The sequence below is a fragment of the Rhipicephalus sanguineus genome, chromosome 4, assembly GCF_013339695.2.
Source record: "Rhipicephalus sanguineus isolate Rsan-2018 chromosome 4, BIME_Rsan_1.4, whole genome shotgun sequence".
In the NCBI taxonomy this organism is placed as follows: domain Eukaryota; kingdom Metazoa; phylum Arthropoda; class Arachnida; order Ixodida; family Ixodidae; genus Rhipicephalus; species Rhipicephalus sanguineus.
The window spans coordinates 105,256,224-105,272,434 of record NC_051179.1 but is presented as its reverse complement, the minus strand read 5'-3'; the positions used below and the strand labels follow the sequence as shown (position 1 = coordinate 105,272,434).

General features: G+C 43.3%; 1 protein-coding gene across 1 annotated transcript; it reads right to left on the bottom strand.

The window, feature by feature from the left end:
- Positions 1–2,813: 2,813 nt before the first annotated feature.
- LOC119391470 (corrinoid adenosyltransferase MMAB-like) lies at positions 2,814–14,725 on the bottom strand. Its single transcript, XM_049415494.1, has 5 exons — positions 14,515–14,725; positions 13,385–13,457; positions 12,100–12,197; positions 7,141–7,200; positions 2,814–2,955 (listed from the first exon to the last, which is right to left on the bottom strand). The coding sequence occupies exons 1-5, from the start codon at positions 14,715–14,717 to the stop codon at positions 2,880–2,882; spliced, it is 510 nt and encodes a 169-aa protein (XP_049271451.1). The 5' UTR covers positions 14,718–14,725; the 3' UTR covers positions 2,814–2,879.
- Positions 14,726–16,211: the final 1,486 nt, after the last annotated feature.

The following is a 16,211-nucleotide window of genomic DNA, read 5'->3' as shown; positions in this document are numbered from 1 at the left end:
ATAGAATGCGGACGCAGTTTTTCATTGGGATATTTACAAAGGACTCTAAAGAAGGACTGCCGATCACACCGTTCGGTATTCATTTTTTGGCAACATGAAATGAGGACACTGTACCGTATGACATGTTCACGCTGCTTTCCTTACACTGCTTGTGGAAAAGCAGAATGGATGTGAGGCACATGGAACTGAATCCTAGGCCAGTAAGGGAGCACTTCATTGAAAGTATGCGTTATATGAAAGAATTGTATAGCTTGCAACAAGATGAACCACCCTGGATGAATGTATTGAATGAACTTGTAAACTTGAAGCGCTTTTAACTCTGTGTCAGCCAGCATGAGGCAGGCACTTTATCGCCATTTATATGCCCTGCTAATATGTATTCCTTGTGTTTGTAAGTTTTGCCAAGCCGGTAATAAAGAAAAAAACATCCGGCATGGTCTAGTGGCTAGGATACCGGCTCTCACCCAGGAGGCCCGGGGTCGATTCCCGGTGTCGGAAGTAATTTTTTATTCGCTTTTATTTATTCTTTATTGAGCGTGTCGATTCGATATTTTTGCGCTCGCGGTCGAATGAGCAGGAGGGCGTGCTTCACTCATCCTCGCTCTCCGGCATGGTCTAGTGGCTAGGATACCTGCTCTCACCCAGGAGGCCGGGGTTCGATTCCCGGTGTCGGAAATTTTTTTTTATTGGCTTTTTATTTATTCTTTATTTAAGCGTGTCGATTCGAGATTTTTGGCGCTTGCGGTCGAATGAGAGGAGGCGTGCTTCACTCATCCTCGCTCTCTGGCACGATCCTGCGGTTATCAGCCTACCGTTGTGATGCTGTCAGCCGTCTCATCATGTGTGTGCCTAATTAAGACATAGGGGTGTCTGACAGGGCAGCAAGTCTTTTTTGCAATAAACTGCAATAACTTGGACGCTTTTTTGTGCAAAGAAAAATGTTCACGTGTATACGAACAGATGTCTTTTTTTTTTAGTTTGCTAGGAGGAAGCGCGAGCCGAACTCCAATTACGCTTTGCACACTACGTCTTCTGACCATTATTTGGGCGCAGCGAGTCTATCTTCCACATCCTGGAGGAGTATCAGTAATTCGGTTGGCGTTTTCCCTCGTTATGATCCTGTGGTGCAGCGAAACTTAGAATTTCAAGAGTGCGGAAAAAACAGGGACGTTCGTGTTTTCCGCGCTGTTGAAACTTTCTTGACGATGAATTACGAACTCGCCCAAACGCTCACGTGTAAATAGTTAGAATTTACGCCACCGAACGGAGACATTGAACTCCACTGCCGAGAGGACCCTGCCGTTCTCATATCACGAATTCAAAACACCTGAAGAGCTGCGGTCTTATTTCGCATTAGGGTATATCGTAATCGTCGCTGAACACTTTGAAAGTCTATCATTTTAGGAGAAAATATCGCACGAATGCAAATGATAAAATAGTTCTGTAATTGTTCCGGCAAAACCGTACAAGCCACTTGTAATAATGCAACCAATAATTATGACAGTGAAGAATGAGGTGGATTTTCGTCTATCTTTTCTTTTCTCTCGCATGGTTTGTCCATTGTGAGAATTGAAAGTGCACTTGAATGCTCTAAAGGTTTTCCCCCCTTACATATGATCATTCATTATAAGTGTGTTAACTATGTATTGAAGTTTCACCACAACACAATGCTGCCCAGGCCAGTGCGTAAACTGCTAGCATGTGCATTATCTCAAGGTCTTTGCAATAAGGATGCAGTCTCAGCCATATGTACAATACTGCACCGTACTTCTTTTATGTAACTAGCCTTCTTGTGACACTTCCCATCGTTTCCAGGATGTCTCTGTTTACTGACCAGCCCGGAGTCACTGGGTGGTTGGTCCATGGTCTAATGGGTAGAAAGTGTGGCTGCGGTCATATGGAGTCCATTATTATTCAAGTGTACTGGCACCGAATACAAGAAACGCCCACACTTACATAGACGTCACAAAATATTTCCCAAAACACAGTGACTAACATCTATGGTGAAACTAACAGACAATGTAGCTATGGTAAGTAAAGTGTTTTTAGGTCCACTTAAAGATTACTATTCGTAGTCTTTCAGTGTAGGGTACTAATTATCACACAATGTACAGAATTAAAGTGGACAAGAAGGCAACTTTTCGTGGGTACGGATGGAATCTACAGCTTTTGGATAATGCGTCCGAAGCTCTACCGCCGTAGCTCAACCGGTAGAGCGTGTGACGTGTTAACCGAAGGTTGCATGTTCGGTCCATACCAGTGACAAGTTGTCTTTTCGTCCACTTTAATTTCTTTACATTTATATAATAGTTACTACACTACAGCTAAAGACTACAAATAGTGTTGCCTACACCTTCCTTGGCTTCACTGTCAGTTAGCTTCGTTAAGTTATGTCTAATAAAGAAAAACAAGCCCTTGATCACTTCCACTTCTTTCATTCAAATGTCCATGATGCAAGACTACATTGACACTCGAACACATAACTTATCAGTGCACATAGCGCCCAGCAGACATTGTCTCACCACTAATTAAGGAGAGACTCATCAACTGGTTTGTGGGGAGACGTGGCTCTCCAAGCTGGACTTGGGAAGCCAGTTGATGACCCTAAATATGCCCGGTGGGCCTAAAAATCCAGTGAGGCACTGGGAAGAGGGGCACCACCCACAGTAGCCAAGCAGACTTATTTCATTTAAGCTGTTTATCTCTATTACTATTCAAGTGTCCCACTTAAGCACGGATCATGCGGCAGTCAAAGGAATGTACATAGGTTATACACGTAAAATGCCGAAGCAAGACAACGCATACGAAGTACAAGGTAATAAAACCATTTAATTATGGAAAGACCTATAATGTGAATGGATAGTATCCTTGGTACGGTGTCACTTGTAAATAGTTTCCTCCGCATTTTCGTGGTGAGAGCAGACCCGCGCAGCTACGAACAGGTAGTCGCTCAACCTGTGGACAGTGAGTATACAATTTATAAAGAACCATTTTACACACGCAAGGTAGCACGAAAGAAACAAGAGACCTGAGGTAATGACTACCAGACACTAATAGCCGGAAATTTTTTGTTTCCGTGAAAACAAAGCTAAAAGGGTCAATTTAGCACTTCACTAATGCAGTACAAACACACCCATGCACAGTCTACAAGCTGAATAATATTCAGTTGTACATTGAGCCCATGACGTCTCTCATGGATTCCAAAGCCCCCTTCATTATGCATGCCAGTATAGTCATCAGCTATCTAGCTGACAGTCCATGTCCGTCACTCTCAAGCAATAGCTTTACACTCACTCCCCTCTCATCTTGTAGCAAAACAAGGAAGTGTCAGTTGTTAACATGTCTCACACATCATGTCAATGCTCCTTTGTCAGCATGGTGTATGCACGATGCAAACATAGAGAGGCCACGAGCAATATGACACCATGAAAAGAATTAGTCAAAAACGAGCAATAGGCAAGATCTCTAAAAAAATTCGCCACACAATATAGTAGTATGCACTCCGGTGCATTCATTCAATTTTCAAGACAAGGTGCTGCATGCTGATAAAGCGTGACGTAGAGCATCGGACACATTATTTGAAGGTTGCAGGTTCGGTCCCTGTCGGCGACAAATTACCTTTTCGTCTACTTTCCTTTCTTCACATTTATATCATAATTAGCACAAATATCATACCCTATACTTTCCCTCGCATTACTGTCTGTTAGTTGTCATCAGTACTGTGTCTAACAAAGAAAAACAAGCCCTTAAAATTTCCTTTCTTTCAGTCATTTCAGTCAAGTGAATTACATGGCAATAACAGAAGTCTACATAATTTGAAGTTAAGGTCAATCCAGTCAGATGGTAGGTTTTTGATGGCCAACCCACGTTGCAAAATTATGTTGCATCCATTCAGGTGAAAGCCTTTTTTTTTTAAGACTCTGCTGATTCAAGATATGCTGGCACCCCAAAACAGACAACTTTAAGAAAAAGAAGGGTTAATGAAAGTGGGCATTGATAAGACACGTTTAGCCACATGTGGCTGCATTAGGGTGCTCAGATAGCGTTATTGCGGCTGAACTGAACAAGTGCCCTGGTTTATTTGCACAAGCATGGCAAATACGTATAAATCTAATCGAGCAATAAGATCCGATTATTTTCCGATCACAGTTTCCTTTACTATGAATTTTACGGACTTTTCACAGGTCGCACAAAAAACTTTGAGGACGCTTAAGCTTCGCCTTCAAGAGTAAAACACGACAGCGTAATCGGGCCCTGAGCGCATTGCCATCTCCATAGAGTTTCCTAAAATTAACTAGAGGGGACTCTGGCGCTGCGAGTGTTCAGTCACCATGGGAATGATGGGTATAGTACACGGATTTGCCCAGTCTTCGTACTGGTGGGCTTCGAATGCACTTGTGGCTTTGTTTATTGCTGGGTTTGGTTTTCTTCGGATAAAAGAATGGATCATTGTGAACTTCGAAAGCAGATTTTAATTGATGAGCCTAAAAAGGTTAAATTGGTGAAGTGGAACTGCTGACTTTTGCTGAACTTCATCTTGCAACAGAGCGGATGCAGGCGACGCGGAGCCAAACGGAGCCGAAAGAACGAAGTAGTTAGACAAATCCGTGTACTACCCATCATTCCCATGCTGGCTGAAGCGCCATGCGTTGCAGCTCCCATAGACACTAGCACCAGAGTTCCCTCTAGTAAGTATTGTAGGAAACTCTATGGCCTTCCCAATTGCTAACCTGGCTTCAGCTCTCGGTGGATGCCTCAACCGCGCCACAAGAAAACAAATGTCTGTGCGGGCAACACTGGCTGTTTGAAACTATTGTTGCTGTTTTTTTTTGCTCTGAACATGGCTCATACCCAATGCAGGGGACTGGCCGAGTAGTGGGTGAATTCACCCGATATTTCCTTAGAATGCCTACTGCAAGTACGGTTGCGAAATGCCCACTACGCCATAATTCTTCCTTTTGCGAATCAGCGAAGGGCCTACTACCCGTCGGTAAGGCAACACGCGAACCTACACAGCTGCTCACTTTGTTGCTGGTTTTGCTGCTGATGATGATTAAATATGTCTGAGTGCTTTGTAATGAGTGGGCCTTTAAAACACCCACTCGTTGCGCAGTTCACGTTTTGACGCCTGGCTCGATTCTACACTTCTGCCACGCATTATTACATGCGTTAAGGAGACTCCTTCCGCTACATGACATTCCTATAGTGTTTTGCTTTTCCGAAAGCCAGTTTCGAAGCAATACTGGCACGGTTCTGAGGTAGAACGCCTGCTTGCCATGCAGACGGCTGGGTTCTGATTCTCACTCGAACTGAAAGATTTTTATTAATTTATTTTATTTGCATGTTTCTTGATTTGTTGCTCAGATAAAATGCTGATTTTTCGCTCACAACCAACAATGCCAACCCCGATGCAGACACTGAAATTTCTAGGAAACAAGCTCTTTAATGCTATCGTGTTAAAATCTGTAGTTCCTATGACTTTCGATTCACAAAAGTGGCTTCACTTGTTACGGTGACACAAGCTGGAGCGGGATGACTCTGTGAAAACAACTCACCTGCAAGAAAAACTGGATTGCTCTCACCACAGCACATGGTACTAAAGCCTCATTTCTTGTACAGTACAAGAAACTGCCCATCAGAAAGCTCAATATGTCAAATATGCCACTTTTTAAGCCATGCCATAGGTTTTTAAATAATCTGCCAACACCTTAACTCACGTATATGAAAACAAGAAAAAAGGAGTTTGTAAACATAAATAATTCAGCTGAACCACACTGTCATGACAGGTCTTGGAATGCTTAAAACCTATGGTCTTCTTGGACACATTGCTTTATATTAACACGATAGCATTGCTTTCTATTTACATGCTTTATATTACCACAAGAGCTCGTTTCACAGAAATTCCAGTGTCGGCTTCGGTGTCGTTGGGTGTGAGCAGAAAATCAGCGTTGTTTGTGAGTGAAAATGAGAGATAGATGCAAATAAATAATTAAAAGACTTCGGTTCGAGCGGGAATCGAACCCAGGCCTTCTGCGTGGCAAGCAGGTGTTCAACCACAGAGACCAGCCGTTGCTTGGAACTGCTTCCGAAAAAAAAACACTATATGAATGTCATGTAGTGCAAGGCGTCTCCTTAACGCATGTAATAATGCGTGGCAGAAGCATAGAATCGTGTCAAGCATCAAGACATGTGAACTGCACAATGAGTGAGGGGTTTAAATTTAGGCCCACCCATTACCAAGCACTCAGACATATTCAATCATCAGTAGCAGCAAAACCATCAACAAAATGAGCAGCTGCGTAGGTTTGCGCGTTGCCTTATGGACACGTAGTGGGTACTTTGCTGATTTGCAAAAGGAATAATTATGGCGTAGTGGGCACTTCACAACAGTGCTTGCAGTAGGCATTGTATGATAGTTTGAAATGGCTAATGCTACGCGTACAGACATTCATTTCCTGACGGTACGGTTGAGGTGTCCACCAAGAAGCGACGCTGGGCTACCAACTAAGAAGGGAAAGTGAACGGGACTCGATTATGCTATCGCGTTCTACTCTCGAGACGAAGCTCAAGCATCCTCAAACATCTTTGCAACTACTGGGCGCTTTTTATACACTAATTCTACACATTTCTATGTGTTTTAGTGATGTCTAATCTTATGTGGTTATGTGGCTGTAATAAATTGCAGTTTGCATCATTACTGGCTATCTTCGAATAGGCTATGATGGCACATAAAAAGAAAATTACAGCAAAAAATGCAAGTCAGTGAGCTAACAGACCTTTGTGTGAGGGTCTTTGCTCTCATGTGCTCACATGAACAGAAAGTTATGTTCACTAGAAGCAGTTTGCAACAATCAACTGTACCCATTTTACATGACACGATAACTACATACTACATAAAAGCATCCTTTCATAACCTTGGTAATATCTAAGTTTTTGTGTTCCTGTTTAACAATGTAATCAAGCACTGCCCAATGTTTTGAATAAACCAGTCAGAAGAAGGTGACCATGCAAGCTTGCTGTCTTTTTTTTATGGCGTCCTTGTCTCTCACTTCACGTCGTGCAGCAAAGCGGAATTTGTAAGGCGACTCTTCAAACCTGACTTCATCGCAAATGAATAAAACGCATGAAGCAAGCACTCACCTATTTATATATTTCATCACAACTTCATCCACCTCTTTTTCCAAGAAAAGTGAAGTCACCCTGAAAAAAAAATTGTCATGAAAATTGTGCACTATTTTTCACATTAAAGGGGTGACATTAAAGTGGTGGTGGCATCAAATTTGTGGCTTGCATGTTCTTTGTTTCAAACGTTTCTCATTGCTTGAGGAAGCATGATACATGCTCCAAAAGTCATATACTCTCACTAGTTAATTTATTATCACCTTATTTATGTGAACAACTCACGGTTTTGGTTTCTGGGCGGTAAGTTGGACAGTGACATCAAGGTGTAGGAAACTTGAGCACATGGGCCCGCGAAGCTGTGACGCACGCAGCGCTGCATGATCTGCTCTCGCACGCACAAGCAACCGTCCGGATGCCTCGAAGACTTACTGAATTCTCTAATGGAAAATATTAGCGTACACGTATTTCGGAATGCGCAGAGGCGTTTGTGGAATAGTGTTTACCAGAAGACGGTATCGACATCTTGTGACGCTACGTATAACCACAATTATAGGGGCGTTTCTTTGTTTTCACTGAGTGAACACAGCAAAAATATGTTTAAAAAAGCAATGCATTGGAACTACAACACTGTCAAGAACTGACCCAGCAGAGAAGTAGAATACACTAGGTTTCTGCAACAACAATTCGGTGCTTGCCTGGTTCATAGCGTGCCACCAGGTGGCTTCACTATACGCCTCTCACGTTTACGGCTTACGGTAAACCAGTATGCTGACGCAAAGAAGTGTGCGAACAAACAAACATTCTGTAACGTCGCCTTTACAGGTTCGCATGACGATGTGAAGCACTTTGCAAAATGCCAGCAAGCTTGCCGGAGTTCGGCAACACGCTGAGAAAAAGACGCGTGTAGGTTCGCAGCCGATGCTCTCTTGGCTTGCCCCATAGTGGTGATGTGGGACACCACACATTGCGGGTCACCTTAATGCCGTCTGACATCACTAAAACCTTTGTTACGCTTCCTATGCAGTGACATCAGCGTCAGTCACGCAAGCGCTGGGTTTTGATCGCAAGAACGAGCCTTTAGGTACACTTAGCAAGAGAATTTAAATATTTTCATACGTCTACCATGTCCAACACAACGTGCTGAGTGTTCTTGCACACAGAGGAAGCTTACAGCAGACTTTTATAGCCTATAAATTTGGTGACACCACCTCTTTAAGCTATGCATGATTATTACATAATTACTAAGGAATTTAACATCCCAAAACCATGTAGTGCAGTGAACACCACCTATAGTTTGTGAAATAGTAGCAGCACATTGAATGGCAAGCACAGGAGTGTGAACAAGGTAAGAGCAGAGCAAAAACAGACAATATATACACAATAAAAAAATTTCTAGCTGCTAAAGTCAAAACTGCACTTGTTGCTTAGTTGAAGCCATCCTGCAGATATGACTCCATTTTCTTTCATGACACTTTTGATTCAGGTTTGACTGTATGTGCAAAGAAATCACCGATAACGTTGAACAAAATGCTTATATTCCTTAGCATGCACAAACGTAAGGATGTAATGCAGTTGGCAGCTTGACAATGCTATGCAATGGGAGCACAAGGCTAACGATAGTAGGACATGTGATTGCAGCAAGCAGCAGTGCGACCGCACATAAAGAACTCAACTAATTTTTACACCTATGCACCTTGATCAGATGCATTTGGCACAGGAATAAACGCAGTACAATACGTCTTCAGCACGCCGGCAGACTGAGCGGGCTATGTGGAGAGCTGCACCAGCTGGACTTCCGACTTGAAACAACAGAAGAGGGGAGGACTACTCAGTTCATCTGTCTACAGTACATTGCTCTCCTTAGGCTACATAAATCATTCAGCCATTCAGTTATTCCAGACTAAATATAATAATATATTATTATCTGGGGTTTTACATCCCAAAACCACGATATGATTATCAGGGACGCCATAGTGGAAGGCTCGGAAATTTCGACCATCTGGTGTTCTTCAACGTGCACTGATATTACACAGTGCATGGGCCTCTTCCATTTCGCCCCCACCGAAATGCGACCGCCGCGGCCGGGATCGAACCCGCGACCTTCAAATCAGCAGCCGAGCATCATAACCGCTGATCCACTATGGCGGACAGCCCAGATTAAAGCCTCACTAGGCACGACGATCATCCATGTACAGTATGGTCACGTGTATAGTACAGTCAAGTGAAACATTACACACCTGACAAGAAGCTTAGCCCCATTCCTTAAAGATGGACATTAAATACCCTTGCTGTAAGGCGTGTCACAAGTTATTACGCCATTTTTGAGGTGCTGAACTGTGCAAGAACGACATGTACAGATTGTTTCTTATGCAATCAAACTGACTGTGCTTATTACAGCTACACATGCTGAAAGAGACGATTACTCATGCTCTCACACATGTACAGTAAATAGTAAGATTCTTGTTTGAGCACACTAAAATTTTCATAGACTAGTATTTACCAGCAAGCTTCCTTACACAGATCAAGGCTTGATGTTTCTGCGCTGTCTGATGTTCAATGCAACACAAAGTGCTAACAGTCCATTCAAAAGTAATCATGTTGCATAGTCATGTATGCATAAGACACACTATGAAGCAAGGGGCTACATTCTGATGTGGTACCATCGTGACCATCGTGTGGTACCATCGTGCTCTGTTATTCCAAAAAAAACGTCATTGTCTATTCGTTAATTATATTCTTTTTTGCAAAGAACACTTAGGCAATGATGCTATTTTACCTATAGATCAAAACAGTCCAATAATGAAATAAAATGCCAGCAAACTTGTGCATATCCTGTGTACTGCCTTTCTTCACGTTGTGTAGCATGGCCACATCGTTCACGACCATTTCTGACAAGGATAGCTGCTCTTCACGAAGCATCTGTGCATACTACCATGGCAACTTATTTACACGTTTAATACAGTAGTACATAAACACAGCAGACTAAAGGTCTGTGAAAAAAGGGCATTAATTCAAAGGAACAAGCCACAACAACACGTAATGGTTACAAGAAAAACTTGTGTTAGGGAATTCAACACTGAGTAACATGATTCGATCATTAGTTTAAACAATTCTACTCAGCAGTGGCACACAGAACAGCGAACAGAACTCAGTAATTCAGTTTGGCTAAACGAATTATTAGATTGTCTGCACTCGTCCAGTCTTCTTCCACTCTGGTTTCTTGTCCTCAGCTTTAGTTCTCAAACGCCTCACCGAACTAGCAGCTCAATGTACACTCCTTGAATGATTATACCACCTCAAGAACAATATTGAGTGCAATTTGTCACTACAATAGTTATAAGAAATAGCCAGAGCGCTGGCAGTGGTTTGTTACATCGAGATCGAAAGAGAGCTATGGTTCCACTGTGCATAACCTAACAGAATGAATGTTACAGTAAAATCTCGTTAATTCGACCCCCGTTAATTCGGAATTTCGGTTAATTCGGACGCGGCGTCTGGTCCCGTCCAAAATGTGCATTGTTCTATGGCTGAGAACTCTCATTAATTCGGACAGAGTTCGACCGCACTTCGGTTAATTCGAACTCCCGACCGAGGTCGGGTCGAGACGGGGAAGCAGCAGCGGATACCGCCACGGCCGCGGTTCGGATATAATTCGGATTCGCAGCCGAAATCGACGGCGCATCTGAACAATTTCGAGATCGGATCATGGCCTCCGAGATTTAAACGAGGTAACGAGATCGGATTATGGCCTCCGAGATTTAAAACGAGCTTTGCATCTCGGAGGCACATACACAATGAAAGGCAGTGCATCGCTACTGTCATCAGCAACAGGCAACATGGCGACGGTCCGTCCGCGTTATCACACGCTACAGTTACGGTCCCTAGAATATCGGACCGTACTGCCACTGTATCAACGCGATCAGCCAGCCATGAGTGGTGGATGATAAGAATAGCATAGAATATGGCATAAGGCATCGTTCCGCGATAGCACCCCTGGTGTTCCGCAACGTGCGCGGTGAAGCGTTGTGCAGGCCTGGCGTTCCGGACTTTCCGCACTCCTTTCTACGTACGAGCCGTGCAACATTTTCAACACTGACGAGACAGCGCCTGACAAGACGATCGTGTTTAAGGGGGGACCCGTGCGTCGGCGGGAAATGGAGAAAAGAGCGGGTGACGGTTCTTCTGGCTACGAGCATGACCGGCACAGAGTAGTTGCCGCTGCTGGTGATAGGAAAGGCTGCGAAGCCAAGATGTTTGAACATTAAGCAGCTGCCTGTCGACTACCCGCTTTAATAGAAAGGCTTGGATGACCTGGCTGCGTCAGCTAGACCGCCGCTTTGCGGCACAGTGTGCGCGGACCTTCAGGAACTTAGCAAAATTGTGATTTCCTTGCACGTTGCCTCCGCGAAGCAAACCGCGATCACCGACTTCTTTAAGAAATAAAAGTCTGGTGGTGGCGGAAACATTTTTCTAGTGTTTTGATCGTACTCGCGATAATTCGGACCCTCGGTTAATTCGGACATTCTCTATGGTCCCGTGAAGTCCGAATTAACGGGGTTTTACTGTATAAGATCGCAGACACTTACCACGGAGGCAACAAACGAGACTTAATGCCAAGCCTCGCTGACCATAACAGAAAGCGAGACATTTGCTGCATGTGCAAACTACGTAAAAGTTCACTTACTTGCCTTCACACATTATTTTTGTAGAGTTGAACCTCACTAATACATTCCCATTTTATACAATTTCCTGGCACCAACATTTGTGATATCGTTAACGTGAAACTGCACAATGTTTTAGCAAATTTGTATTGTATGTTTTCCCGGATAGTCCTGCATTTCTTTAATTTTTTTCATAAACATATGAAAAAGGTTCCATTGTACTCATTATGGGGCTGCTCAGAAACAGGCTACTACTACAACTAACGCGTAGACCACATCACACATGAAATCGGAAAAGTACACGAAGGTTTCTTACGGGAAGGATGAAATTCTTGAGTGGTGGCAGGTTCTCGGAATGTGCATCAATCCACTGTTCCAGCTCCTTAATGTGCTCGGCTGGAAACTCGGTTTTGGCTGTAAGATTAAATAAGAATTACTAATTTAAGTAAGCAAGATGATGTCAATCAAATTAGAAAACTACATGCTTCCTAGTTCTCTGCATTTGCACTTTCAATGCAGACCATACCATAACGAGGAACCTTTCTCCTTAAACTTGTTCTGGTACTGTTGTAAAAAAAAATAATAATAATGTGCTTCAGCCTGAATCACTTTTCTTATTTATATATACAGGTTGTTTCAATGGCGAGCTTAAGTAACACCTATTTAGAAATTGGCTTTTTCGAAGAGGGGAATTTTTCCTTCATAGAAATACCATCAGAGTCACGATGAGCAACATGCTACTGAACTGAATCGTCTAATTAACCTTGTAACTCATACATCTACCAGCCCTTCTGCAAACGGAAAAACTGAAGCAAGCTGCATGTGCACGTTGTAAAGCAGCACTTCGATCAGGAAGAATGCAACTGCTCTTGAAGCTGTAGTGCCACAAATTATAGTTTTCCATGTGCACGCATACACACCCTCAAGCAGATATCACTGTTGAGTTCAGAATGAAAAACAGTGGTGAGGCAATGCCACCCTTGTGTGGCATGGATAACGAGAGAGCGCTGCCACACTGCTAATGTGACAAACAGCAGCTAATGTGCCTTACTCTGCCTAAATGGGGCATCTACAGTACTGACAACATTAGTGGTACCCAACAAGAGCTTCAGCTTAGAAATAGTGTAGGACAAATTTTGCCACTGCCTTTGTTTTTCGAAAACAAACTAACTTTTCAATGTAGGAGTGTGACCACACCCTGGTAAGCGATGAAAAATCCTTAAAACACTGGGTGTCAACGTTTTGACAGAGTGTGCAACTCGAAGCTGCAGCCTTGAAGAAGACAAGTCCACTAGCTGAAACGCTGGCTCCAATGACACCCCGTGTTCCAAGGATTTTTCATCGCTTCAAGTTTCATCTTCCCCTGAACTTCTACCTCATTTGGATTCACACCCTGGTAATAATTGATGCTTACAGACCAATGTGGTTGGTTCGAATTGCTATGCCAAAAAGCAGCAGTACACGGCAATTTTTCAATCAGTCGATCTGCTTGTTTCCAAACTACGCGTACACGACAGAACGAAAATAGGCAGTGAGAGAGTTTCCTTTCAAGTGCCCAACGTTTCTCAAATGCGATACTCTAGAAACACGCAGAAGCCTACCTCTCTGCCCCTCCGATGCTGATGACAACGGCGTTGCGATAGAAGCCTGGAGGTCTTGGAGCAAGCACTGAACCTGCAGTTACCGTCGAGCACCATGAATTGAGATGCGACGCCAGAAAGAAAGCAAGTACGGCAGGCGAAGTAGCACAAACATGCTGCTGCTTCTAGTACTGCCTGCTTCACTGCAACTGTAGAAGAATGAGGCAAATCAGATAAGGAGGAAATATTTAAATTCCCCAAACTGCACACCCTGTAACCTTCTACAGCCTCCTATGCATCGCTCAAGTTTATGTACAGATCCCGCAGTGCAGTTCTTGTGTATTGATGATACAGTGAAGGTGTGAGAACACATATTTAACCAGAGGAAAGTCACATGTGAATGATATTGGGACCTATGTGCGTCTATGCTTCGTCCCCGTGTCATTTTCGCGCTTCTTAAAAAAGATGAACCATTTCCAACTAGGCCAAGCAGCCGTATTGCATATTGGGAATGCTCTTGTAAACAAATTGCTGCAAACTTTGTAATCAGCAGCATCGCCAGCATGGCCATCAAGAACCTGCATGGCTGGGGTGAATATAGGTTGCTAGCCAACTTCACTGACGACAACACAAGATGAAAGAAGACACATCGCTGGTGTGTCGCCTTTCCTCCTGTGTCCTCCTAATGGCAGTTGTCTGGAAACCCTCCTCACCATGCGGAACCAATCAGATCAGGCAAGCACTATTCTGAATAGGTTTGTCTCTATGTCCCTGCTTATGTCCCATTACATATGGTTTGACACTGACAAATCTTTAGAAGAAGAAAATTGGATGACACAGCTGGTTGTCCACTTTTAACTTAGCTGAACATTCAACATGCACAACATGTGTATCAATCGTATTGCCAACTCTGTAGATGCAAATCTGCTAAACATTGCACAGATTATATGAAAGATGCCAAGGACATGAGTGGAATTGTAAATAGCGAAAGGCAACTTGCGGAGAGGCCCACTTGGGCTTTCTTTCTGGCTTCATGCTACAAACCGGCGGATGACATTTCTTTGCCTTTTGAAGTCTATAGCGTACACCCCTAAACCTCCAGAGGCATTTTGGCACCTTTCTGCACGAAAGGCGCTTAAAGAGACCCTCACCCATTTGAGCTGTTCGCTGACCTCTGGTATGCTTTAGGATACGCGACGTAGCCAATGTGAGAGTTGAGCTCGTCTGTGGCACCCAGGGCCTCGAAGACTGCGTCGTCCTTGCGCCGCCTCTGCCCAGTGTACGTTGCGGACGTGCCTGACACAACACACAGTCCACTACAGTACACGCATACGCGATTGTTGCCATCGAACATGCGACATTTCGACAACTTTTTATCTGCACTCTGTGTCTGTGCACACACGCTGATATTAGTAAAACCATTTGCTCTGACACGCAGCACATCTGCTATAACTAAAATCTACACATAACATTGTTTCTATATATATTTACTTATATATATATATATATATATATATATATATATATATATATATATAAGTAAATATATAAGTATCGCTCTGGCTTATTACTAATTAAAGTAGCGCCTCAGCAATTCTGCTTAATGATAGAAAGATTTACAATTTAATCAGATACTGGCATAAACGTTATGTTGAGATTGCACATTACACAACACGAAAATACGGACAATTTGCACGCATATCTTTTAGTTGTACAGCACTTTCATATAACCGTTCCATAAATAGATTCGAAGGTATATCTGTTGGATTGGTTCCTTACTGTACATAACTGTTTGCTTACTGTGCATAACAAAAAGAAAATAAAAAAAAGGCTGTGCACTACAGCATACATTACCCAGGTGAACATATGTAACTGGAAATACGCCTGTTTCAACGTGTCAATAACTGCATGGGGATCAACTCCTGCAGTTACACAACTGGGAAGCAACCGATTCCAGTTACATGCGAATTCGTAGGCACGATGCTGGTTTTGCCACTGGTACCCAACTATAGAGCCATGGCCAGCTGTACTGGAAGCAACCGAATAGACTAAATAATTAAATTTTGATTAAATAATTAACGTTCAACTCGAACTTTAATTGCCAAAGCGCTCTACCGTAAGCAAATGGTTCCTGTTGGACTCCAGCTGTGCGTGTGATAATTGCTCCGTGACAGGCGAGTCGCAATGCATTAGACTACGGAGAGTGCTTATTGTTCAGAACAGAACACACTATCTTCTGCAGCCCATGGAGGAGCACTGCTGAGGGCTGCAGGGAAATAATATTCGAATAGAAGCGTGCGGCGTCTGCACGCCTGCGACCGCACGCTTACCTTATCACCCGTGCGAGTGTAAATCTTGGTTTGTCGGGGGTCCGCCAGTACTGCGTGGAGAAACGTAAACTGTAGCAATCAGCACGCCACCAATGCTTCAGTTGTGTTAACGAAACTAACAATAACGTGTGAAATGTCACCTTATAAGGCGCGTGCTGCAAACCCTAGAGTTTACGAGAGATCGAGCGATGTATCGCAAAGTGGACATTTCTCCCAGTAGTAGATGAATGCGGGCAAAAGTGAAACAACTTGTTGCTGGAGCCAGCAGCAGACATCAAAACACGCACCAAAAGAGCGCGTAGGCTTGGATTGACTTAGTACCGGCAGCAATTCTAAAACATGAAGGCCATAAAAGTATAGCCTTTGAGATTTCTGAATTAGACTCGGAGATCGGCGTCGCCTGAAGAAAGAGATTAGACGCCACTGAATAACAAAAACACCGTTTACTGTAATGAATTCAATTATAATTTAAACACGTATTCAGAGTCAATTAAAATGTTTTGTGGGCTTTTACATAG

What these genes read in the sequence shown, in the direction of transcription:
- LOC119391470 (XM_049415494.1), bottom strand. Translation starts at nt 14,717, where the DNA reads ATGTTCGATGGCAACAATCGCGTATGCGTGTACTGTAGTGGACTGTGT. An exon ending in TCAGCGAACAGCTCAAATGG is followed by an intron (nt 13,458 to 14,514) that starts GTGAGGGTCTCT and finishes CGGTAACTGCAG; the next exon opens with GTTCAGTGCTTGCTCCAAGA. An exon ending in AGCATCGGAGGGGCAGAGAG is followed by an intron (nt 12,198 to 13,384) that starts GTAGGCTTCTGC and finishes TTAATCTTACAG; the next exon opens with CCAAAACCGAGTTTCCAGCC.